This window comes from Paroedura picta, chromosome 7 (assembly GCF_049243985.1).
Source record: "Paroedura picta isolate Pp20150507F chromosome 7, Ppicta_v3.0, whole genome shotgun sequence".
Classification (NCBI taxonomy): Eukaryota; Metazoa; Chordata; class Lepidosauria; order Squamata; family Gekkonidae; genus Paroedura; species Paroedura picta.
This window is the reverse complement of record NC_135375.1, coordinates 51,127,392-51,154,783: the sequence shown is the minus strand read 5'-3', so window position 1 is coordinate 51,154,783 and position 27,392 is coordinate 51,127,392. Positions and strand designations below refer to the sequence as shown.

Below are 27,392 nucleotides of genomic sequence, written 5' to 3'. Positions count from 1 at the left end.
TTGTCCCTGAAGCTAGTCTCTGCATGCAAATACCTCCAGTATCTGCAAGATATGCCAAGTAACAGCTTGCATATTAGGCACACAGTAAAAATGGTAATAGGGAAAATGCTAATTTGTACTTTTACCAATTTTTTCCCTCCCAGTTTGTTAACCACTTGTCTGAGAAGCTCCTTTATGATCAGAAGCAAATATGGATGTAAACTAATGTTTCTCTGGTGATAGCATATCTTTGGCTTTCTTTACAACCATAGCCCCTTTGCCAAAAAAGATGTTTAATTTCCTTGTGGAAATTACTAAGGAAAAACATGGCATGACATCTGATGTGAGTTTGTTTTTCTCAGATTTCAAATGGGAGCCCAAATGGGATTCTTTTTAGTGTCTGTGGGAGGGGGAGATATACAGTTCAAAGATCATGCTTTTATAAATGAGCAATCAGGAAACAGGCTATGTATACTTGGGTCAGGATCTAATTTTGTTCAGACATTGCATTGTATTGTCTGTCTTATTGGAACATTCAGGGAACATTTGCATAAAAATTGCACGCTAAGCTTGAACTCCCTTTGAAAACTGGGCTTTCAGCTGCATGTGTCTCTGCATCCAATCTGCTCTAATTGTTTTAATTTTCCAAAGAATGTTCAATGAAAAATATTCTTACTGGCTATGAAGGCAAAGAAATGCAGTTTTCAGTCAAAAGCTTTTTTTTTAAGGGATGCTATTTGTATCTCTTGATTTAAAAAACAACATAGATTTAAATTCTTTTAAAATAATGTTATGGTTTTATGGTATTCAACATTTTGCAGTACAAATTCCATGACATGGATGGTAGAAACCAAGAGAAGGAATCGTTCTAACACTAAAAGGGAAGTGCTCTGTGTGAACAGTCTTGAATTCTTGGCATGGCATGAAATTGTTAAATAATAAATCATAAATAAGGAATTTCTGTTAATTTGACACCACCATTCCCTCCCAGCTATATTAAAAAAAAACCTGAAATTTGCTGGAAACCAAGAATTGCTATCCATGTTGGTGGATGAAGAGTTGGAGACTCAAGATAATTCTTTTTTAGGGATGCACAAGGGCTTCTGTGTGCACAGTGGGTGTCCCGAGTTCCTTGTCCTTTCACTAACTGCTACTGCTCCCATTCCCCATGTTTAGCAGTATATTTCCTTAAAATGTGAGAGCTGATTTTCGAATAACTTGAGGCTTTAGATCTCTGCTGTACCTATTGACTCTATTCAGTTTGCAGGATAAACCTTGGTGTCATGCCTGCACCCTCTGTTCCAGAACCAGAGGATCTCCTGGAGGTGCCAGGAGATCCGATTGCCACAGACCAGGAGCCTGGTACCAGGCAGGCTGAGAACCAACCCTACTATGTGAAACCCTGGGACAACACATTCACCAGCCCTGAAGACTCACCAGAGGAGCAGCACCAGTGGCCCCAGACCAAGACCCTGACAAGCCCTGAACAGTAGCGTCAACAAAGGAGATCTATCTTGACAGCTGTCAGAATATCAGCACGCCTGTCAGCTTGCTGTCAAGGTACATGTGGCTAGGTCCAGCTGCAAGCCCTCTGACTGGGGGCTGCTCCGTCCTGCTCTGGGTATTTCAGGAAGACCTTGCCTCAAGGTCCTTTGTGGTTGCACGAAGGAACGCACGCGTTCCCTGTCTGTCTTCCCAGTCACCTCCTTGTTCCGGTTTACCATAGTGAGGCTCTGCCTGGCTGATTCCTGGTTTCTGACTTCAGCCTGATTCTTTTTTTTTTAATTAGTTTTATTATTTATTATTATATAAAGCATTTACAGAAAAATTAAGAAAAAAGCGACCAGCTGATGTGGTTTGCCATCCCTTTTAACATACTTATTCAGTTCCCATCACATATTATTCCTAATCTAGAAGTTTTTACCATTTTTCTTAGCAAAGTGATTGTTAATACATATGAGAATATGATCTGTTATAAGAATATATTCTGTTATTATCTTAAATGATATAAGGTCAGTCCCCTTCATAAATTGGCCCTGACCTAGGAGTTACTGCTGCCTACTTCAGCCTGATTCTTGACTACGTTTCTGGCTCTAGACGTGCGACTTGGCTTCTGACTTCATCCCTGGCTTCTGACCACGGTTTGGCTTTGACTGTTCATCTGGCTCTTAACCCTGACTTGGCTCAACTTCGTTCCCTACCCTGCTTGCAGTGTGAACTGTCTCTGGCTCTCAGACTTGACTCTGGTCTCTGGTCTCTAGTTCTCGCCCTCCTGCCTCGACAGAACAACCCAGCCGAGTAGGTGCGCCTCGGCAGGACAGCACAGCTTGTTACATGAAGTCTAGTTAGCCAGCTGATATCTGGGTTTGTCTTTGGATATATCTGGTTTAAATTTTTTCTCATTTTTCCCAGGTATATTTATGTATCATTTCAGATACTGGGGGATACTGATGAATCAGGTCCCAAACATTCCCAGCTATTTCCAGATGGGGGCAGGGACTGACTAATTAGACTCTTCATTCCCATGCAATACAAGGGAGGGGAGTTGGAGAAAGCAGCTCTCTTAGGCAATGGGTTTGTACCTTAGATGAAGCACTTGAACTGTCTGTGCGATCATGATTATTCTATCCATTATTGATTATTCTATCCCTCCATGGTTCTCTGACCATGGTCAAAGAGGGTGAAAGGCCTGCAAATGTACTCCATTGTCTGGTAGGCCTTTTGGAGTACCGGTGGCACTTTTGCTGATATGGTCTCTGCCTTGCAGTGTTGCCTGCCAGCAAGACCTGCTTGTTCTGAGTCTGCCTGCTGGACATCCCGAGGACTATTTTTCTAATTTCATATTTCAAGTTTTCTTGTGCTTTTTTGGTATTTGTTGCTGGGGGAGAGGTAGTCTGTTTTTCCTTTTTTTTCATTCTGTAAGTTGTAACAGTAGTTTTCCTTGATTTGTTTCATCCTGTTTATTTAAAGGTTGGCTTCTCTTGCTTGCTTTAGAAATTTAACTGCATTTTCTCTATTTCTGAAATTTAATATTTAAAGAGCTTGTGCTTCCTGCCCCCCCTCCTACTGCACATTCTTATCATTCTGATTTTAAAGTTGTTCTCTGTAGTTGTGTTAAACTTACTAAATTTTGTTTTTTTAGGGGGTGGGTTTTTGGAATTTTGGGGTGTTCTTTGTTTTTAAAACGTTATTTCTTGCAGTTCTGGCAAAAAATTCTGGTTAGGTTTCAGTGATGGCAAATTGAAGGCAAAGGATTTAATTTTTTAAAAGTTGGTTTGAGTTGGAGACTCTGCTGTGACATTGGTTCTTTTTGGGCTTAACACTGGTCTGTGGCTTTGCTGGGATTCTCTGGTTTTAACATTAGTTCTGTTGAGTTTGCTGCTTCATGGTCAGTTGTTGTTCTTGTGTTTTTGGCTATTGGCTTCTTTGATTCCCCCCCCCCCATATGAAACAGTGGTGACAAGTAGGGTTACTTGAGCCTGTAGAATCTGATCCTGTGTTTCTGTTCATTTGAATATTGGAGGTTCTTAAGTTCATATCAAAGAAGGGTATGTAAGAGATTTGTTGAGGTTGGAGGAAATTAAGAAAGTGCACAATCAGAGACTAATGTCGTGTGGATCCTCCAAAAAGCAGTACTACAGTTTGGAAGCAAATATAGAGATAATGTCTGTGTGGCACTTGAAACATGTAGGCATCTGATCAGATGGGTAGTTGGTGCCAGATACCATATGCTTATCACATACTTAGTTTTGGGCTTAGTTTGGAATTGGATTGCAGTAAAGCCTTGCATAGCTCATTCTTTGGTATTCAATCTTATCAAGGCTTTCCAACCATCTACACAGCGAGCAAGAGTGTTGGAGCTTGCTTCTTCCTGTTGGCACTTGTTTGTTCAAGAAAGAGGTGTACAAACCTTATTCAAGGACATTCCCACACTTCCTGTTGTGTACCACGGTCTAAGCCAAGAAGATGGGCAGCTGCCATGTAGACACACCCAATAACTCATGTAGTCTGTTGTGTTTATGCCTATTTGAATAAAATATTGCCCAACCTGTGAGTTGTACTTTTTTGCCTCTCACTCTCTTCTTCATTATGGGTTCAAATCAGAAAGGAGAACTAGAAGCTTAACAGGAATATAGAATTCTGGTTTTATACAATGCTTCTTTCAAAGGTTACTTTCTTGTCTGCACTTGCTGTTCCACTCTGATCTGAATTAAAATGTAAAGATTTTAGTAAAATTAAAATTGATTAAAATATAAATTTAGGAAATAGGATAAATAAATAACATCTACCGATAAGGCTGACCTCACCGCTAGGGAATGAGGAGAAGTGGAAGATTGGCTCTTTCATCAAACACCCTACCCCAACCCAGCTGGGAATTTTAACTGGGGGCATTTAGCAAATGTAAATGTTTTTAACTTTTCACTTTGTATGAGTTTAAATGTTATTACCCACCTGAGCGACATGGAAGGGCAGGATAAAAATTAAAAATTATTATTATTTATTTATGATCGTTTTAAAAATGGATAAAAACATTTTTCTGGCAGATGTTTTAGTCAGGAGAAAAATGATCAGGTCTTTTTTTTTTCTTTCAGACTTTTATTCAGAATCAGTATAATAGGATTAGGAATTTTGTTAATGACCCTAGTATTCATGTTCCTTATGTATTTGTTAGTACAAAGTAGATTAGAATTGCTAGGACAATCCATGTTTAAAGTACAGTTTACGTTCCCCCCCCCCCAGTTTTTTAACTATCATGATAAAAATATTAAAAATTAAAAAGTAAGGAATAAAACATAAAATTTCTATGAGGGCTGACTTCTGGGATAGACTGTTGCCAATTGTACGACAGTAGTAGATTACAACATCAAAGTCTGTTTTTAAAATGTTTGATAGTATATTTGTGAACTATACTCAAAAGGTCAATCTGTCATTCTCTGTGTGGTTGATGAGAGCACAAAATGGCAAGTTTCAGGGTACTGCACAAAAAAGATTGGTTCCAACAGCCTCTTTTAAATAGATGCTCTTGGTTTTTAGTTAGATTTTTATTTTATATATATAATAGTAAAGACATTTCCACTGTAAGGAAGTAATGCAGTTCTCATTTAAGAAAACTATGGCGCTTCACCAGCATTTGTCTTAATATCTTTAAACAGCTGGTGGGGAGGAGTTAGGGTGGGCCCTGTCCAGGATAAAAACTCGGAGGAGCGAATCGGGAGCCGCGGATTCGCTCCTCCGAGTGGCATTCCAGGGCCAAGTGTCCAAATGGGAGGCGCAAAACGCGCCTCCCTATTGGACACTTGGCCAGTCTCCCGAACACCACACCACAGACTCCAGCCCGCCCCGAGCCGCCATCCTGCCCAGATGGCCGCCAGGGAGGACGCTCGCCCTACTTCCCTGGGCCCGGGGAAAACCGCTTCCCCTCCCTGGGCCCGGGGAAAACCGCTTCCCCTCCGCCCAGCGAATGCCCTTCCCAAACGGCCCACTTCCCCCCCTTCCCGCCCTCTCACTGACCTTCGCCGCCGCCGACACCCGCCAGCACGCTCGCCGCCATTTCGGACACCTTCGCACCAGCTGCCGCGCCCTGCCACCGCCATCCCCACTTCCAGCGTTCCTGGACCTCGCCCCGACCTTCCATGCCGCTGCCACGCCCACGGAACGCCAGTGATGCAGCGAGGCTGCCGCCGCCCTCCCCACTCTTCTTTCCCACCCCCGCCACCAGCCACCAACATCTACCATGCCTCCTGACACCACCAGGTGAGCCGCTACGCCCCAAACGCTGCCTCCAGACCTCGCCGCCAGCCCTCGACATTGCCCCGCTGCCACAGAGTCCACTGCGCCGGCGCTCTGCCGCCAGCGCCGCACACTGCCCTCACCGGCTGTGCAGCACAACATGGCTGTCCGATCTCCTCTTTGCCTCCTTCACGACGACCTCGCCGCCAGCCCTCGACATCGCCCCGCTGCCACAGAGTCCACTGCGCTGGTGCTCTGCCGCCAGCGCCGCACACTGCCCTCGCTGGCTGCACGGCACAACATGGCTGCCCGATCTCCTCTTTGCCTCCTTCACAACGCTGCTCCCCTCGCCGAGGTAAGTGCCACACCATTCGGCTGCGCGAGCCCTGCTGCGCCACAACTACGGCCCCTGCCCCTCTTCCGCGGCCCTTCCCGCCCACACACAACCCTTTGCCAGTCGGGGGGGGGGACAGAACCCTTCTAGGGCCCATTTTATTGCTACATAAAATGCGTTTTCGTTCTAGTTTATATATAAATTACAGAACAGAAAGTTGCAGGCACAGTGCACCTTCAGGATACACATATGCATGACAATATGAAATTTGTCTTTTTCTTAAGTTCTGCAGGGCTAGTTTCCGTTTTTTTGTTTTGTATCTAATTTATGTTTCAGGATGATATTTATCTTTTTGTGTCTCCTCCCCATTCCAAATTGCATGTGGTATTTACAAAAGCAACAGTTGGAATAATTACCGGTTTTAGGGCTTTTGCTTAAAGGAGGGTTCCAAGATGTTTTGAATAAACAGATTAATTTTTATTTCAAAATTGTGGAATATATAGAATCATAGAGTAGGAAAGGTTATACAGGCCTTCTAGTCCAACCCTCTGCTAAAGCATTCATGATAAGTATCTGTATAGTCGCTGCTTGAAGACCACCAGTGATGGGCAGCTAACGATCTTCTTAGGCAGCTAATTCCACTGCTGAACGACTCTGATTATGAATTCTACCCCCCCCCCCGATGTCTAGATTGTACTTCATGTAGTTTAAATCCATAACTAAGGGTCCTATCCTCGGCTGCCAACAGGAGCCCTCCCCTCCCAAGTGACAACTTTTCAGATATTTAAAGACAGCAATAATTTCTCCTCTCAACCTCCTCTTCTCCAAGCTGAACATTCCCAAATCCTTCAGCATTTACTCATAGGGTTTGGTCGCTACTCCTCCCAATTTGGCATCATCTGCAAATTTAATGAATAGTTCCTCCACCCCCTCATCCAGATCATTGATTAAAATGTTGAAAAGAACCAGACCCAGTACTGAGCCCTGTGACACCCTACTGCTCACGTCCCTCCAGTATGATGAAACACCATTTATAACTACTGCTTGAGTGCGGTTTTCTAACTAGCTCCCTATCCACCGAACCATCCAAAAATCCAGTGTACCCATACTGTTATATGCAGATGATGCAATTCTATTTTCCAGAACATCAATAGGGATACAGAGAATGTTGAAGAGTATTGCAGCATACTGTGAGGAGGATCAGTGAAAAAAATATAAAATTAAAGTGATGACATTTGGCAGGCACCCAAAACATCAGATCTGGACCACAAAGGGTAATAGAATAGGACAAATTAGCAAATTTAAATATTTGCGGATTGTCTTTCATGCCTCAGGATCTCTGGCAGCATACTATAACTCCCTGACTGACAGTGCTGAAAGGTCAGTGCATTCCATCGTAAAGTTCTGCAAATCTAAAGGGGGCTTCCATGTTCCAGCGGCCTTAAAGCTGTGTCAAATTAAGATACTAGCTCAACTTCTCTATGGCATCCAGTTTGGCCTACCTACCTCTTGTGTAACTTCATTAGAGAAGGTAATTCCTTTGAGCCATTCTACAAGTTCCTTCTTGTGTGTCTAATGCTATGATCTGACTTGAGACAGGCTGTATGCAAATTGAGGCTAGGTTTTTTCTTCTTTTTATCAATGGCTTAAAGTAAAAGAGAATCCAAAAGGTGTATTCCCGCTGATTGCCCAAGACTCTTATCAACCTAAATAGATTGATATATTTAGGAGTCGCTTAAAGCAGGGGTAGTCAACCTGTGGTCCTCCAGATGTTCATGGACTACAATTCCCAGGAGCCCCTGCCAGCATTTGCTGGCAGAGGCTCATGGGAATTGTAGTCCATGAACATCTGGAGGACCACAGGTTGACTACCCCTGGCCTAAAGAAACAAGGTTTGTCATCCATTGACATTCTGAAGTTAAATTACAAATGAGCCAAAAGTATGGTCAAACAGAGAGTGGCTAAAAGACAGCAAGACCTAAGTTAGCCTCAGTGGAAAGAAGGCATATTATGTCATCGGCCCCATACCTATTGTTTATTTACTGTTCCAATAGAAGAAGCCCTACCCACAGTCATTCTTGAAGGTAAGTATAAGAGAAACTGTGAAAGATTATGCCCATGTACAGTGGGAGAGAGAGAATCTATAAGGCATGTTTGCATAATCAGATCTCCTGGTTGCCCCCGAGGATGAGCAGCCTGGGCCCAGTCAGGCAGACACCCAGACCTATTACGTAAAGCTGCTGGATGAGGCGGCGACAAGCCCCAAGGACTTGCTGGAGGAACAGCTTCGGAGGGCATTATCAAAGGCTTCAGCCAGCCCCGATCGGCAGCATCGGAGAAGGTGATTTACCCGACAGCCGTCTGTAGATCGGCACTTCTGTCAGCATGCTGTCATGGTAGATGGGGGCCAGATGCGCCCACCTCCTCCAACAATGATTGAATCCAACTGCAAGCCCTCAGGCTGAAGGTGGCCCCACCCGGTCCGAGCTGTATTTCAGCAGAGCCTTGAGACAAGGCTTTTGTGGGGTCAATGTGTGCATTACCCTGCCTGGTTTGTGAGACTCCTGTTCCCGTGTAGCGAAGCTCTGTTCCTGCAACCCTCAATTCCTGAACCCTAGCTTGACTGATGTTCCTTTCTGGCTCTCCAACCCCAGCTTGATTGACGATCCTCCTTTGGCACTCTGACCTTCATTGCCTGCCATCAACTCTGCTTCCGATTTGTGGTTTGACCTCTAACTCTCCCAGCTACCTGGACTGGACTCTGACCAGCCTTCTGCTCTGTGCCAACCCCCCGATCATGCCGATGCTACCTGGCAGGGCAGCACAAGAAGAGAGTTGCTTAGACAAATCATTAAATGGCAAAAACCTGTCTTTTTCAAAGCCAAGTGGCCAAATTCTGTGCTTATTTGTGCAGAGCCAGAAATAAGATAATTGATGGTAATAGTGGCTAGGATATATTATGGTGTCTAATGTTTAAGTTTCATATTCCTTTATGTGATTTTATCTTATTCAGATGGCTTTTTACTCTGTATTTCATACTTGATATTTAATGGTCTTTGACCATAATGATAAATGGACTACCCATAAGAATGTCATGGGAATCTTGCTAAAAGCTTTACTGAAATCCAGGTAAGCAACATCAACTGAGTTTCCACAATTTAGTAATGCTGTCACTCAGTCAAAGAAGGAAAGCAGGTTGGTTGGTAAGACCTATTTGAGACAAATCCTTGTTGACTTCCCCAGATCACCAAGTTGTCCTTCAGATGTTTGCAGATTGCCTCCTTTAATATCTGCTTTATTATCTTCCCTATGACTGAGGTCATACTCACTGGCCTATAGTTTCTCGGGCCATCTCTGCTCACTTTTTAGAAGATTGGGATAATATTTTCTCTCCTCCAGTCTTCTGGAGGAGACAAAGGTTCTGCAAGCTCTCCAGAAAGTTCTTTGAGCACTCTTGGATGCACACCACCCAGTCCAGGGGATTTGAACTCATCCAGTGCAAACAGGTGCCTCTTTACAACCTCTCTGTCCATGTCAACCTGCCACCCTAATACTGTATCTTACCTACTACTATCCCTAGATGTGTCTATATTCTTCTGGGGGAAAAGAGGCAAAGATAGGTACTGAGACTTTCTGCTTTCTCTCTGTCCTATGTTCACCCTCATTTAGCTCATGTTTGCCACTCACATATCTGAAGAAGCATTTCTTGTTATAGTGGGCTTCCCTGGCCAGTCTCAGCTCACTCCCAGGTTTGGCTTCTCTGATGGCTGACCTTCAATGTCTAGTAACTTGCAGATACTCGTCTTTAGAGGGCTATCCTTCCCTCCATTCTTGAACATTTCCTTTTCATTAGCTCTTCTTGAAGTTTTCTGTTCATCCAAATTGTCTTATTTGATCCTGTACCATGTTTCCATCTTGCTGGAATAGTTGTAGCTTGAGTATGCAATAGCTTATGAACATCTGTAAGGTTATCAAGGGAGTCTGGATCAGATGGGCTTGTGAAGTGATGGTTAAAATATCAGACTTAGATTGAGGAGTTCTAAGTCTGAACCCAATCTGCCATGGTGACTGCAACATGTAGCTTGGCTCATATTCACATTTAATGTCCACTTATCAAGGACCACTTATTAATTAATCCGTTATTTAAAAATGAAACAATTTAAAACAAAGTTTAAAATCTGGTTAGGTAGATTGCTTCAGAAACTAGTGTAAACATCTTCAATATACTTCTCAACAATTTTGATTTATTTGATCAGAGTTTGATGTATGAATATAACTGTTAATTGTAACCAGTTCTGTTTAGTGCTTTTCTTAGATTATTGTTTACAGAATCGTCTGCTTTATATGGCCGACTATTTGCTTTTGTTCTTAGAACACATAGTTTAGAAAAGTGGATTTAGAAAAGCAATTACTATTTTTGAAAAAATAACTTTTAACATACTTTTAAAGACAATTGTGATACGATTTCTTTTCTGTTAGGAACCCAAAGGTTGAGCTGCAAAAGTAATTTTTAAAAATGTCAAATATTTATTACATAAGGACTGGCTGACAAAACTGGCGGATTTGGCCAAGATTTGGCCAAGATGGCCAAATTGACATTGATAGTCAATGGAAAAACTGATGAGGTCTTCCAAGAACACAGGTTCTTACCTGAACTATTTAAAAAGATAAGTGACACAGGGACAGAATGGGGTTTTATACTAAAATGTTTATATAATTTTACTAATGTAGTTTCTTTATATCAACATTTTGTCATATTCTAATAGAAAAATAAAAAAATCTGTATTAAAAATATTTATTACATAAGGTGCACTAGTTAAACCTATTAAAAATATAGTCAAAATTTAAAAGCATCACATTTCAAACTACACATGGAATAGACCAGTGATTCTCAAAGTGGGGGTTGCAACCCCTCGAGGGGTTGTTCGACCCTTACCTGGGGGTCGCAGTGGCAGTGGTTGCGGCATGGCGCTGGCCTCCTTTATGCCGCCTTGGAGCTCACCGGAGCCCCTACTGTGGGGTTGCAGCATTAGGGCAGTTGAGAACTGCTGGAATAGACCAACATCGAATGGGCCAAACGTGTTTTGACCCTGAGGGGTCTTCCTCAGTGGTCAAATTATTGTGAGGAAAGCACTCATGTATAAAATCAAAGGGCTTGCTGGGTGGCAAAGAAAAATCTGTTAGGTACTCCTCCAACAAGCCTGCAAAAGTATGTGATTTGAGGCCCACCCTCTAAAATATGCTCTTCCAGAGGCCACACTCTCTGCTTTTGCCCATCTTTCAATCACCAGTGCATTCTCCTGTTTAATATGTTGAACTAGGGCACTTTAGGTAATAAATATTTGAATATTTTAAAAATTAATTTTGCAGCTCAACCTTTGGATTCCTGACTTTTCTGGTTAGGTTGGGTTTTGTTTTTGCAGGATTTCTGTTCTGGATATGAAGGCTTGAGAAGCAAAGTGGGTTAACTCTTTTCAAACTAGACACCAACTCCATTCCAGAAATGAGTATTTATTGCAAGGTGAACTCACTAAGGGTTTAGTTTGAGAATGTTGCCATTGTAACTCCTGCTACGGGACAACAGTTTTCATCTGGGGCTGAGGATTTCCAATAGTTTATCATACTAATCTTGCTATCATTTCTGTTGTATTTAGTTCTCAGTAAAAAAGATGGCTAGCAATCCAGCTGCTGTTAATAATTTCAGTGATGAAGCAGGAAAAACATTATCCTTTGAGAGGAGTAGCATTTTTCCCCTCTCCTTTTCTTTCATTTTTATGGAAAAACGCTTCACTGTGATTGCTTCGTTTCAAAGTACAAAAGCACAATGCCATTTCCACAGCAGGGAGACACATTATGATTATAGCTACAGTGTAGTGTATTGGTACGATACACTTTTCATCCTTGTGGGAAGCAATCAAAATACGCAATTCCAATTTCAGGAAGGGCAATTGCTGCTCTGTGTATAGTTTGTTACATAATAACCTTGTTGATAAGCCCAAGTGAGGCTTTCCTTTTAAGTTAAAATGCCAGGCCTAATTTTTTATGCTAGGTATTTTCTCCTTCTATATTTAATATTGCAAATATAATCAGGTAGGAGGGAATGAGTGCTACATTATTATTTGCTTTGCACACTAGTTGATTTTCGGGGTGGACACCCATGCATGCCCATGTTTGTGCCAAAAAAGAGAAGCTGATAACTGTTTTGTTAGCCACCTTCAGTGCAGAGTAAGTTTTGAAAATGTTTGTAGCTATGTTTCTATGCCTTGACCTCTCAGCTTATTCTGGAAGAGTAAATAAGAAAGCAGAAAGGAGAAATCACAAGTGAAACCATGTTAAATTGGTGCCTCTTTTAACATTTTAAAGCATGAAAAGTGACAGCATTTCAATAAGCTGGACCAGGCCTGATTATTTGGTTCTTTTCCATATGATCGACACTGTTCTGATGAAATGTAGACTAGTTAATTTTGGCAGATTAGTAAATGGTTTGGCAGCATGAAATATTGGAAAAGGAATCAAGCATCAGCTGTGAAGGAGATTAATATAGGCAGGGCCGTGACATTTTTAATGGATTTTAGCTTTTGATATGTGTGTCAGAGCTCTGAGGAAATGTATGGTTGTTCAGGTAAGTGCATCTACAGTAGTAAGGTTTTCATTGTCATGCTTTTCCTGTCCTACCAATTACTAAATACTTTCATGCTTCGGCTCTTTTTCATTTAGGAGTCATAATGTGGCAGAATATGGAGGGCAGTCTTTCTCAATAGTGAGTGGTTTTGTGAAACCCTGGGGTTTCTCAAAAGCCCTGTAAGGATCCCCTCAAGTGGGTGGGAATTAAGTAATTTGTTACACTTTAAAAAAATTAAAAATGAGTGATAGGATCATATATGGTCATGCCGACCCAACTCCCGCCCTCCCCAAACGGCCACCCACTTGAGTGGGTGGAAAGGAGAGAGGCCCAGTTATAAAAATCCTTGCTGGATGAGGCTTGATGCATGTGGTAATAACTGGAGTCCAGAAAGGTAAGCAGTCTCATTTTAACAACTGTGTGTGGGGGGGCAGGGAATGATGGAGTGGCAGATGCCTGCCGCAGTCCTGTTCCCAGCTCAGCGGAGTAGGCCGCTGCATCATTTCTGATGTTGGAGGGGCAGGGGATACTTGAGACATGATGTCACATCCGGTGGGAGTGTCTGGGTGATGTAACTTTTGATGACATGTGACTTCTCGGAGCACGGCAGGGAAGAGGCCTGCTGCAGGCCTGCTGACATCACGGCAGGCCTGCTGACATCACTTCCAGGGCTTCTCGAAGCCTGAGGAATGTTTTAGCGGGTTCTCAATGGTAAAAAGATTGAGAAAGGCTTATGAAGGTCTTGACTATGAGAACCCCGTACATTTCAGTTTTTCTTTCAGAATGCTTGCAAGTAGAAGTAAGAAAGGTGTTAAGACTTATTGCAAGCATAATGAAGAGAAAAATCTTGAAAGATTTTGGAACCAGCATGTTTTATACTTGATGTAAAAAAACAGTATATGTAATTTAATTCATGTGAGGATTTCCAAAAGGCAGTGTATAGTGAAAGTTGGCTATAGAAATCAAAAGCTGAGACCTGATGGGAATTTACTCCAGAGGAGATATGAAGAAAAAGAGTTTGTTCTTATATGCCGCTTTTCTCTACCCGAAGGAGTCTCAAAGCGGCTTACAGTCGCCTTCCCTTTCCTCTCCCCACAACAGATACCCTGTGAGGTGGGTGAGGCTGAGAGAGCCCTGATATTCCTGCTTGGTCAGAACAGTTTTATCAGTGCTGTGGCGAGCCCAAGGTTACCCAGCTGGCTGCATGTGAGGGAGCAAGGAATCAAACCCAGCTCACCAGATTAGAAGTCCGCTCTCCTAACCACTACACAAAGCAGTACTCAATCTTCTGCTATGTTAACCTTTCAACAGTAAAGTGACCTTGCAGCCAAAGATAATTTTTGGAGAGAGAAGCTGAGCTTGGAGAAAATGTGTCCTGTAATCCCTTTCTTTTAGTTTTTTCTTGCTCGAGCCCTTTAAATTATAAAGGGACAGCTTCTCTTTTCGAGAACAGAGACTCTCTCTTTATTCCAACCATTTCCCCCATTTAAACCTCACATTATAGCAATAAGCAGCAATGAATAATTCTTAACTGAATATGTATCTGTAAACTATAAACTTTCCTTGAATCAACAATAATTCTTACCAAACAAGTTTTAGGTGAATATATACACATCAGGTTATGGGGTTTCAATATGTTTGCTTATGTTAAAAAAACTAGGTTCTGACCCTTTAAAATTCAAGCCAATCACATGTGGTGCACGTGGAGCTGATTAGGTATTACAGAATACTCAAATTGCTTTGTTGGATGCTTAGAGAAAGTTTTGTAGTTTATTAATAAACAAGACAGTAAATCTGAAGGGTGTGGTCTTAATTATATTGACTGCATGAGGAATCACTACATTGAAATGTTGAACAGACTTCAAATCTGAACAATTTAACATAAAATAAACAATAATTTTTATTAACAAATCGTTGTTACATGCTGATTGTCTACAATCATTCACAGTCCACATGGTATAGAATCAAGAAAGCAATGCACCATTTCAGCGACTTGCCTTTAAAGTAAGCATACACATATAAAAAGCTCTGCATATTTCATAAGTACAAGGTTGTTCTTTATTTTGATCCAAATGAGTTTCAGCCTTTTATAATTTGCAAGAACTCTCTGGCTTCTTTTGCCTGGCTAAAGATCTGTTATGCATTTGCATTTAAGACAGCTTTATTATATTGACTGTACCTAGGCATTGTGAAGTATTATCTTTTTTGCAGCAGTGTTCTCTAGGGAAGAACGTGCCTGATGTAATATTGGTGAGATATAGTATTGTTTCTTTTCAAGTGTCTCGGACATTCCATTTCATTGGAGGTATTTCTATCTGTTCTGTTCAGGGAACTGGTATCTCAACAGCTATTTGGGGCAATATCCCATTGTTTCTTGCCCTGTTGTTCATGTTTGTCACTATATACTGTAAGGTGGATATCAGTGAATCTTGTTCTGTTTTTAGCAGGATGTAACCTACTTCTGATTCAGTATATGATCCCTGGAACTTGTCCTCCAATCCTCATTCTGTATGTTTTCAGATATGTATCTTGTTCCTTACTGCAGGAACAAATTGTTTATCTTTGAAGTGCTCCAGAGGTGGGTTGGTAGGTTCACAGAATACACTTATGAGAAGTACTGAAAATCACTGTCATTTGATGGGGATTTCCATGGGGGCTGTGCCATCAGCAGAAGAGGACAAGGGAGCTTGAGAAGATGTGTCCACTTGCTCTGAATAATGTTGGCAGAAATTGCTTTATTGATGGGTCTCGCTTACCATTTTGATGGCACTGTTAACAACAATACTCTTCTTGTATTAACTGCTTCTGCCCTCAAGTCATCAGAGATTTTATGCCCCCTCTCCAGGAAACTGCCCAAGGTGGCTTAAAATTAATTAAAAAAACATGAAAAGAAAATTAAAATCCAGCATATAAACACCGGCTATAACAGTGACAGCATAACATTTTTCATCCCCTAGGAGAAAGCAATGGAGAGTTCCCTGGCTTGCCGCTGAAGGTAGGAGCATAAAGAGCAGTGTTCATGGGGCAGATCTGAATTTGCCTAGTGAGAGGGCCATTAAGCAGAATAAGCCTGCTGTAATCTCTGGTTGTTCCCCACTCCCAGCTCTCTCACCACTTTCTTATTAATAAAAGAAAAAAGGCTTATGGCAACTCACTGATCAAATTACACATCCTGTGACTGTGTTGGGTTGGTAAAAAAAAATATAAGACTTGATACTCTGAAAATAAATTAAATTGGGTAGCTGTGTTGGTCTGAAGCAGCAAAACAACATTTGAGCACCTTGTAAGACCAACCAGGTTTTATTCTGGCTATAAGATTTCTTGTGCATGCACATCTCCTCAGATACCTGGGGTGACAACAGACATATGAGGAAATGTGTGTGCATACCAGGGCTTATACCATTGAATAAAACTTGGCTGGTCTTAAAGTTTTCACTAGAATCAAATGTTGTTCTACTCTGAAAATGTTAGCTTGAAAGGCCACGATAAAACAATTTCTAGTTTCTATGAATGCAGGGGGCTTACATTTCTCACCAGTAGCTTGTTAAGGTATTATTGCACTCTGGGGCAGTCACCAGTGGTGTTATATAATATAATTAAGTCAATAAATCTAGTTCTCAGGATGGCCACAGCTGTGGATACTTACATCCAGAGATTGGAGCCAGGAAGAGACAGAACTTTCTACAAACCTGACAAAAGCCCCAGGTTTGCATAAAAATCTTTTTAAAAAAATGCTGGAACGGGGTTAAAATCAAACCAGTAGAAGCCATGCCTGTAGCTGTAAGAAAGAGCCCTATGGCTCTTGCTAGACAAACGTAACTCTGATTCATCTGCTCACTCCTGTTCAACAGCAGCAACCTCACAAAAATCAGTGTGGTATAGTGGTTGGGCTTGGAACCTGGGAGACCAAAGTGATGTAATGGTTGGGCTTAGAAACTGAGAGACCCAGTCTTACTCAGCCTAATCTACCTCACAGGGTAGTTGTGAGGATAAAATGGATAAGAGGAGAATAATGTAAGCTGTTTTTTCTCTGCATTATGGAAAATAATAATGAATATATATATAAGGGACAGATTAAAGGCAAGATGGCTGATGGGTGGAGAGAAAGAAGCAGAGAAATGTTAGGACAATCTATTTGCCAGGAGAAGTGAAAGTGGAAAAAGTGTGAAAAGATGGATACAGGGATAAGTGAAGTGTGCTTCTCTCAATTCTTTGTTGCAGGCACTACACAATTGGATCATAGTTTTTCTTGGTAAAGGCTGTCAAGTAGAGGGAAGGAAGAAAAGCTGAAGACAGGCAGAGAAAGAGAGGTTGGCTGGTGGGTGTGAAGGAAAGCAGTAAATGGGAAGAGAGCATGGGAACTTTCAAGGAAGAGAAAGAAGAAATCGTGGGGTTAGGGGAAAACGAGATCCTCCCTCCCTCCCCAAGTCTTGCAGGTCCCCCGTTATAATCATTACACATACATTGAATAAATAAATATTTGTAAGGTAAAATTCTAGTTACTGCCTTTATATGAGTTTTTCTGGGATGTTGTCTAGCAAAAACCACCTCATTTGTAAAAATTTCCCTGTTGAGCCCATTGTTGTGTACTTGGCTACAAGTCAGATAAATACAGTGGTGTTTGTGTGCAGCATTTTGGAAGGCAAATCAAAAGAGCAGAGAGGATAGACAAGTTGAGATACTAGGCTGTCATAGCTATGATGAGTATTTTTGAAGACCCGAAGGCAATGAAGAGCCATTACAAATACATGTGCCTGAGAAAAGTCTAGGCATGATGGATGGCAAGGAAGGCAGAACAGAGATTATAGGACAGAGAAGTGATAGAAGAAATTATGGAATAAAGAATATTACTGTAAATATACCAAAGACAATGATGGATACCTATGTTTTGTGTAACAAGGGCTATGAGCTAACAAACTGATTATCTAAATATTTAGAACTAGAATTAAAGCCCTTTGTAGCTGATACAACGGGTGCTAGTATGGGGGGGGGGAAGAGAGTGATTGAGTGAGAGACATAGAGAGAGAAAGGAAAGAAAAAGATAAAGAGATAAGAAAAGAGAGGGGAAAGAGTGATAGGAAAAAATATAGGTAGAAGGAAATAAAGTGTGTGAGAGAAAGAACAGAGAGACTAATATAGAGAGTAAGGGGGGAGAAGACAGAAGAGTACAGAGAAAGAGAATGAAAGAGGGAGAGAAGTAAACAAAGTGAGGGGAAGAAAGAGAGAAAAAGAGAAAAACTCTCAGGTGGGCCGGAAAGCCCTCCCGCAGCTTATGCGAGGCTGCAGGAGGGCTTTCTGGCCTGGGGGGGGGAGGGAATGGAGACATCCCTCTCACCCCGCACTCACCAGCCCTCCAGCAGGCTTTCTGCTCAGTGGCCAGGAATGCAATGGTGGCGAGTTTGCCAGAGTGCTTCCAGATTGGCCTGGAGTCCAGACAGGCGCTCCACCCAGGAGGGCTCAGCGCTTTTATTTATAGAGCCAATGGGTACAGATATGTAACTGGAATGTTACTTGGAATTTAGAACCAATGTAACAATCTTTTGATTTGATACAGCTGTTTGGAAGTCCTGCATGTTACCTGACATACTTTGCCCGTGATGTTCAGCTAATGAAATACATGAAGATACTTCACTCCACTAATAGCTGGAAAATGATGTTTATCTAAATAACTAAGTCCGTATATGTGCTTATTCACAGCTTGACACAGCTGTCCCTTATACAAAGCACCTAAACGTTCCTAGGAAATCTGTGAGACCCATTAGAAGTAACCAGCTTAGGGGATGATTTTCTTATAGTCTCTTTGAAAGAGAAGCTTCTAAGAAAAATTTGTCTAGCAGCTAACAATGCTAGACTGTCTCATTTTTATCAAATCAGTATTATAGTGATTTAATTTTCCATACAATGTCTCTATTGTGAAAGGAATGACTTGTGATTGGAAGTAGGAAATTAAACTGTGTAACTCTAGTCAACAAGATAAGAACCTATACTATATTTTTCAGTGCTACTGACATCCTCATCTTGTTGCAGACCTGGATTTCAGTAAGAGGAGGGATGCACCCATGTTTATGTTTTTTTAATGCAGTGTTATGATGCTACTTGCTTTTGGGTTTCTATGATTATCCTTTAAACTATAGAATGCTCTCCACTTTTTCATTTTTTCCCTACTCAGCAGAGTTTTCCTAGTATCTGGGCAGCTCCATATTGCCAGCCCAGGACTGTATAATCTAGTGCAACCGGTTTTGGAGATGGAGCGTTGACGTGCCATAATTTAGTTATATTTTTATGACTGTCATGCTGCCATTCTCCACAAGTCACATGAATTAGAAACTGGAACTGGATTTACTGTACTTTAGAAGTATGTTTTTAATTTGCAGTGCATATATGAGAAATGTGTGATTGGAGACCACTGTGAGTTTAAAAACCATTTGCTCTTCAATTTTTGTGGCACAAGGAATGGTCATCATGTGGCACTAGGAATGTTCATCATTGTGCTGTGTGTTTTAGAAGGAGTTTTAAAAGATGGGCTTTCTGAAAAAGTTAGCTTTGTAATATTACTACAACTGTGTTCGGTTATGAGTCCAAAACTTTCTTTTGGACAGAACTGCGGACACAATTTCTTGCAGCCATCTTTTCATAGTAGTGATTGGCTTTTTGTAAGAGTTGGGGGTCTTCAGTGGAATTTGGTGCCACATTTTGTATTGTCTACTTTAAAGTGCTTGACTCACTGTTTTAAGAACTAGTATTAAGTTCTTGGCTTCATTTAAGCTGTTCGAAAAACAATTCTATAATATCTGCTCTCCATGTTTGTAAAATTTTAATTGAGCAGCTTAGTTTTTGTAGTAGCTTCCTTCTGAATCACAAAGGGAAGATGGCTTAACTGAAAATGAAGAACCAGTATCAGTGTGACTCTGTTGACGCTTGACGTTTATTTAGCTTTGTACTTTGTATAGTAATTTTTAATTAGCATTTGAAACTCTGAAAAGCTGCCTGCAATTCCAAAGTAAGCTTCCTATAGCATGCGTTCTGTCTCCTTCCCCCTCCCGTTCTCCTCTTAGTCCTTCCTCTCTTTGGTACCGCCTCTTCCATGCACTCCGTAGCCAGCAGCAAGACAGCTGTGTTTGATCATAAACCACTTACAACTCCAGGCTCCCTGGAAGGGGAAACTTTAGCGTGAACAACAGGATAGGTCTGTGTCTTGTTCTTTTCCTACCTTCTGAGAAGACCTAATTGGTCCTCAGAACTGGTGGCTACGATTGGCAGTCTGAGGCTCCCCAAATATTTTCAAATGCTTTGGACTCCTTTGGGAGATGCTTTCTGATCTAGCTGAGGGGGAGAATGAAGGCGTAAACTGAAGCCTGGCTCTTCCAAGCAGTTTTAGTAGCCAGGAGATCGTTACAGCCTGTCTGTGCTCTGTCTCGCCGTGTACTCTGCAGTGCCTTAATGAGTAACTCGCGGCAATGGATTGTTTGTGAAACGACAACCAGTTTTTTGTCTCTTTAGGAGCACCCGTGCATTGTTAATTTTTAGACTGTCTAAATGTTGAGTGAAAATGGCTGTCTAGAGCAAAATGTGCAAGAAAGGAAAAGCTCAGAGAAGAAGGGGGTGTTGAATCTTTTGGAGCAGGGATTTGAAACCTTAAAATCCATAGAAAGCAGTCAATCCCTTGAAAGTCTCATCATGAATTCTGGAGTTGCCATAAAATATGGAAATGACTCTTCTGCAGAGCTGAGCGAGGTAAGAGGTTTCTGTATTATCCTTTTTCGCGCTGCTTCGATTTTGTTTTCGGAATGAAGACTCTCCCTTTTTGAGTAGCCACTCTGGAGGCAATGAAAGATTAATGGATATACGTACCTTGTTCTAACTTGCACTGTTTGCTGGAAATGATCTGAGGCTGCTTCGGAAGGATTAAGTGGTAAAAAGCAAATGGTTGCAACTGTACAGAGGATTTTTTCTTTCTTGGCATCCTGCTGCAAGGAATCTCCCTCCTCCCCCCCTCCCCCCGTTTCCAAGTGCAGTGTTTTCCACGCAGCATTCCTTTCTGCAGTAGGTAAAACAACCGACGAGACCCCAGTTGAAATCAAGCAGATGGTAGCTAATTTACAAAGGGTAATAAAAACAAATATTAAGGTGGCAGCATCAGTGGGATTGGGTTAAGGCAAGTGTAGATGAAATATACATTGTTTTACCTGGCAGAAGTAGCAAGTCCTGGGAAGTTATTTTTCCTTAGTGACAAAGAATTGCTTTTTAAGACTTACCTTAGCTGTTGCAAATTTGCATGGTATTTGATGCCAGATTTCTAAGCATTTCCAGAATTTTCTAACAAAGGCTTAAATCTTGTAAACAATGATGTGGGAAAAGTCCTTTTGAACTCAGTAGGACTTACTTTTGAGTAAGCATGCATACATTTAGAGCGCTGTGTCTTTGTAACTTCTGGGATTTGGTGGCTGGAGATGTAACAGAATACATCATCATCAGTTATTTTAAACACATTGAAATAAATCACAGGACACAGTCTAGAATGTATATTATGTTTCCGATGTTTCTAGAATGTTTCATATGAACATGTCATGTTTTAAACTGTTCCAGATACACAATTTGAATTCTGCAGTGCATGCTCATAAAGTGTTTGGAGAAAGGAGAAAGCTGTGTGGACTTTGGGGTCTTGCTGTGTTAGGATTTCTGGCTCTTGTGTTGTTGGATGAGAAAGAAATACTGCATGAAACAGAGCTGAAATGGTTAAGGTACCAGAAAAACTATTTCCTGTCAAGTTTGGGAGGGAGAGGAGAGGTAGGTAAGGAAAAAGAGAAGGACAGAGAGGACAGTAGCAGACCTGTATCTTCTTAAGTCTTTGTTTTGTAGTAATAAAATGGTTAAAGCTTTCAGTGATACCTAGAAGTTTTTCACACCCGTCTATTCAGCATGAAATCTTAAGGCACTTTTCTACTTTGCTCAAGACTCCTTTGTCAAAACTATCCCCTTTGTTTGGATCTGCTGTTATATGGAATGGCTATGTGTATATCCGGTTTCCAATTTTTTAAATTTTATACTTTAAAAAAGCATAAGTTATACTTTGGTGTCAGTATGGTGAAGTAACATTTGATTTTGACCTTGACCATTTGTAAATGAATGCTGCCCTAATGCCTTTCTATAATATCAGGCTAGAGTTCTTGCTTTGCAATATTATTCCTGAGGATCTAAAAAAATGATGGTATCCTTGTTACACCCTTCTTTATCATTTCATACCTCTCTAATCCATCTGTACACAGAAAATCATTAAAAATGGGGCAGTAACATGAGTACTTCCCATGCTGTTTTATCTCCCTTGCGGATACAGTTATGCTGGCTAGTCTTAAAAATCTGTGTTAGTCGTGGTGGTGTTGGCAATGCTTTGTGTTGCTGTAGATAAAGCAGAATGCTTGGCAAGTGAGGCAGAGTTATATAACTATGCTCAGGTTTAGCAGGTAAATACACGAGAAACAGATGGTTATGTGATGTCTTGTGGATGTGGATATATGCATTGATTTAAGGTGCATATAGATTATCTGTCACTCTTACTAGTGGTGACGACGGCTACTGCTGCTGTTGTGCCAGTACTGGGGATGTGTGCGCTAATCACTAACAATGTGGTTTTGTCAGAATTGGAACTGGAAAGTCAAAACTCAGTAGGCTGAAAAGTCCCGGAAAACTAGGTCATTGTTGTCATAATCATCATAATTTAGCTAGGCTGTGGACGGGGGGATGTAAACTTTGACTGGTTGTTCTGCTGATAGCTTTGCAAATTAATACATAGCAATGGAATTACTGATACAAAGACTGTATCTGTGGAATCTACTACTTATGTCATTGCAGGAATAGAATGTTTTTGATTTGCTTGAATTCAACTCTAATACACCTCAATATACTTTTTGTGGCCTCAGGTGTATATTTAATGGTGATCTCCCCTCACCCTGATTTTAAAAACAATCCTTTTAAGGCTCACATATGGAATTCATTATTTTAAGCTGTTCCTCACATTTTTTGTATAATGAATTTGTAGCTAAAAGCTCATAGATATGGATCACTTGAGTCTTCACTGCACTAATCAGTGAACTTAAGTCATGTATATGCCATTTCCTTTAGTGTGGTTTATTGAAATCTGTAACTTGTAAATTGCTGTGTCATCATGGTGGTATACTTCTTGTCTCTTCCTCCATCTTCACTCCTTTTCTTCCAGACTGATTCTTTTCCTTCTTCCTCACCTTTCAGTGTGATTACTCTCTTGAATATTTTAGTTGGATGCCCTTGGCAGCTGAAGTAACTGAAGAAACTGTCCTTGGTTGGACTCTCCTAGGTTTATGCCATCCTTTTTCATGTTTCTTTATAATAAAAACTTTTGTATGTACAAATAGCTTGATTTTCATGTGAACTCTAAGTACTAATTTCATCTCAGAATGAATTGTAGACAGAATATACTGCCATCTCTCAGCATGCATGATTAGGAATGTCAGTAGGTTTACGCCTGCCACAGTCAACAAGTATTTGGGATGTACCTGTAAGTCAGTTAAGAAAAACGAAACACCAGTTAACTGCAAAAATGTATAGAATTGACAGTAACTTTATTTTTGACAGTCATAATTTTAAAGCGGGTTTTGTTGTACTACTACATAATGTCAAGCCTACTGCTAGAGGAAGTTTTATGGCCATTGATTTGGAAACAGTGAGCAAATTCAACTTGTGTAGACTATTTTTCTTAGAAGAGAAACAGACTGAGAATGAAGGATATTGTTTCTTCTTACGAAGTGTGGCTTGCTTGTTTTCTTTACTTTTCCTGATTTCAGAGTTTCTAAAATTCAAAATTAATTTTAAAGTGATGCATGAAAACATAAAGAGAAGCCATGTTGGAGCAAGCCAGTGGCCCATCCAGACCAACACTCTGTGTCACACCATAGCCAAAACCCAGATACCATCAGGAAGTCCACCAGCAGGGCCAGAACTCCAATAGCCCTCCCACTGTGGCTCCCCAAGGATCAAGAATGCCGAGAATCACTTGCTGCTGCTTTTAGTTTATGGCTTTTTCCTCTCTCACTACTGATATGCTTCAGTCATGGTGAAGAAAGAAAAAAAGTCATGGTGTGAAGGCATGATCATGTCAGGACTTCATCTAATGCATTCGGAATAATTATTAAGTAATATAATTACATTATTCTGTGGTGTCTTGCTATTGTAAGCACAATGTTTTCTGATACCTCGTTTTATTATGGATATGGCATTCAAATGTTGGGGTAGTAATTTACAATGAACATTGATAAATTATAAAAAGCTCAGCACCTGTGAGAAGTTATGAGGGAGGGACAAAATCTTTTCCTTCAGGAATCTACAAGGTCTCAGGGGTCTGGGAAGACTAATTTCCCTACTCACCTTCCTTTAACCAGTGTGCATCAATCTCAGCATTCTGTACCTTCTGGAATAAATTCAGTCTTCAACAGGAATTGTTCCTGTGTGTATGTGTGTGTTGGAGGGGGGCTCTCATTCTTTTGATTTTTTCTCTCTATTCCTTGGGAATCCCCAGGGTAGGTGGAAACTCATACCTTCCTTGTCTGTTGGTGATCTGGTTCTTCTGCTTTCATGACTGGCATAAACCACCCACTTCATTGTTAGATATAGTGACAAGATGAAGAGTTGTACGGAATTGCTGGAATAAGCAGCAGTTTAGGGAGACTCCCATATAAGCTCCAATCTATCTATTCCTTTAAGATTCTTGAAGCTTTAAGGTATTTGAGCAAGCCCATTTCCCAGTGTACCCCTGTTCCTTCTCACCCTCACCCTCATTTTAAAAACTGACTGCCAACATTCTGTTCTTTTGGGGTTATACACAGATTTTTCAGGGAGGTGATATATAAACATGGACTTAATGTTATGATTAATTTAAACTTTTGTAGTTTCCTTTTTATTATTCCCGTCTGCAAGCAAGTTCCTTTGAAGCCATATCAGAGTGTACAGAAAGCTTAACCCTCTCAGTGATTGCTCCTAAACTTCTCTGCAGTCAGTATTTAAGAAACCTATTTTCAACAATATGAAAAGATCTGCTTTGATGGTTGTTAATGGCTGCATTCAGCATAACTAACTATTGTTTTATCAAATCTTGATTTGTTGTGACATCTGACATTTTATAGTATAGCAAAGCATGCATAACGATTAGTGCAATCCAAATAGAATTTCTAGCTTGATAGGTGATCATGATTTGTTGTGGTGTCTCAATACGACTGAGGCCAAGGCGGACATTTCCCTTTTAATTGTCTGGTTTACATGTAATTTGTTTTATATTTTATGCACTCAATTTAATTTTGTTTTCAACCACATTGAGTCTGTTTTTAGAGTGGGACGGCCCAAAAATGATTAAATAAGCAAACTTATATATAAATAAATAAAATCGGCTACTTTCTTCAGTTGTACAAAACCTGTGGCCTACTGGATATAGAGAAAGCAGTGTGGAATGGATGAATTTCTTTATTTACTTAATTTATATCCCCAGTGGATATAAAAGCGCCATTACATTGTTCTGATCTCCTCTGTTCAGTCCTTGTGAGAACCCTGTGAGGTAGGCTGCCAGGATGTGACTGGTATTCTAGAAGCAGCTTTTGTGAATATCACTGTCAGTTTCTGAATCCACTCCATCTTCCCTTCCTTCTCCCCTTACCCATCTCTTTGCTACAGTGAGTTTGCAAAAATGTCACTGTGTGGCTCAATGCTTTAACAAGGTAAGATGTAGTGAGACGAAACAGCTAATTTCATCACAGTATTTATTGAATTTATCAACACCCAATTTCTCCAAAAACAAAATTGCAACAAATGCCCCTTGTGCAATATTCCGACAAGCAAACAGTTTTTTATTTTATTTTGGGGGTGGGTGGGTTGGAATGCAGTTAAATGATGGGAGAGGATCTGCAAGAGAGAATGCACTCACTAAGAAAGACTTGCACAACTCACAACCTGTAAAACCAAAGACTTCAGTCAGCCCATTTTTGCAGGGCATCTCATTCTGAAAAATCAGAGCTTTCTTAACTGTGTAGAGCTGCAGAGGAAACTGGGACATGGCCAGTGTCCACCCCCGCTGATAGCCTCATGAAGGATTTCAAGGAGGTTTGCCCTGTCCTGTTACTACAGTCAACCAACAGCAGGTGACTTGATTATGTAATAATTGCAAGCGATCAGGTGGTATAGAGGTACCCAGGACATCAGCTGGAGATGCTTATGAGAGGCAGGCCAGGAATCAAGCAGCCACAACCCTAGGTTTGTACAGCTCATGGCTTATCATGGAATATGAGTGCAGCCTAATTACCCTAACAGAACCAAAGAACAGAGGAGTTGACAGTGTTGCCCAAGGCTGACAATTTGCTTGGTCAAATGAGATTTGGGCAAGTATTTTTGGGATATTAATTTCAATATAAGCTACTTTTAACAAACAACACCATCCTGAAATAAATGGGTAACTACAGAGTGGCATTTTTGAGTTTATGGAATATCTGACAATTATTTTTTTCTATAACAGAAGAATAGGTAGTTGATTTAGAGTACTTGATTCATCTGTTGACTGCCCTGCAACAGGGGGCCCCTCCTTGGAATAGCAGGGACATCAGGTTAACTCCCCCTAATAGGATATCTCCCCTGAGGCACAGGGGAAGGGATTTGTGAGCTGAGGAAAGGGAGAAGGAATCAGAGTATATCTTTGCCCTGGGGGGGATAGTAATGGTTTGGATATATGTGATTTTATTGTGGGATTTTTATTCTGTAACCCACTATAAGCCAGCTAGTCTTGGAGTGGCGGGTAATAAATCTAATAATAATGTTTCTTAAAACATATTGGTGTTCTGAGTTTCCCTTTTTTGCAAAGGTAAATAGGTTTGTTAGTAAATTATATTGTTATAATGTGAAAAAGATTCAAATTTGGGGAATTTTCTGTGGCAGGCTTCTACAAGGGAAGAAATACTTGCGGGAAAGACCAAAAAAAATACTGTAGATTCATACAGAAAGGAAAATAGCGTTCCAAATTTGGGGGATGTGTTGATTATAAACATCATAGAAGACAAGAGATGCCAGTTCCCACTCATGACTGCAAGACCTTGGGAGAGGTGGAGGAAAGCAATTTTCAAAGGTTTAAATAACCCAAGTCATGGACATTAGATGAGCCATAAGCAGAACAAATATTAGTAAGTACAGACAGCAGTGGGATGTGTTCAGTTAGCAAATATCATTTATTTTCCCAAGCCTGATGAGTATTTCTGAACACTTTAGAAGACATGATCTTACTTGTTTATAGTGATGTGTGGCATACAGCAAAAGACATGTAATGCCTTAACAGAACAGGTTTTGTGTGTATTTCAGGCTGGTAAAGTCACAGATGTATTGTGTTGTCCTACTTTGTACTGTTAAGCTTGTCTGCTCTGTTTTGTTTTTGTTTTTGTAATGTCAGAATTTCTGGATCATATTATAATTGGGGCATCTTACATAGAATGTTGAAACCTCATCTTGGTATCCACTTGAATTTATTTTACAGTATTGCAGCAGGTGCCCCTCGACTCTTAATAAAACCATTGTGATGATTTATGATACAGAAATATTGGAAGATGAGAATCCAGTGCTTTTAATGTACTGGTAATTCTGTGAACGCACAACCATCTGTGTATACTTTGGATAGGAACTATGTTCATCATTATTGCTTGCTGATATATAATTATACTGTCATCAGCT

General features: G+C 40.7%; 1 protein-coding gene across 5 annotated transcripts in view; it reads left to right on the top strand.

The window, feature by feature from the left end:
• The window catches only part of MCC (MCC regulator of Wnt signaling pathway), a 204,752-nt gene that overhangs the window by 17,002 nt on the left and 160,358 nt on the right, over positions 1–27,392 (top strand). The window contains exon 1 of one of the 5 annotated variants that reach the window (XM_077347795.1): positions 19,761–20,399. The exons of the other annotated variants lie outside the window; for them this stretch is intronic. Coding sequence (XP_077203910.1) covers positions 20,202–20,399 — 198 coding nt within the window. The 5' untranslated portion in view covers positions 19,761–20,201. Of the gene's footprint in view, positions 1–19,760; positions 20,400–27,392 lie in introns of those variants that run through there. 5 annotated transcript variants of the gene reach the window in all.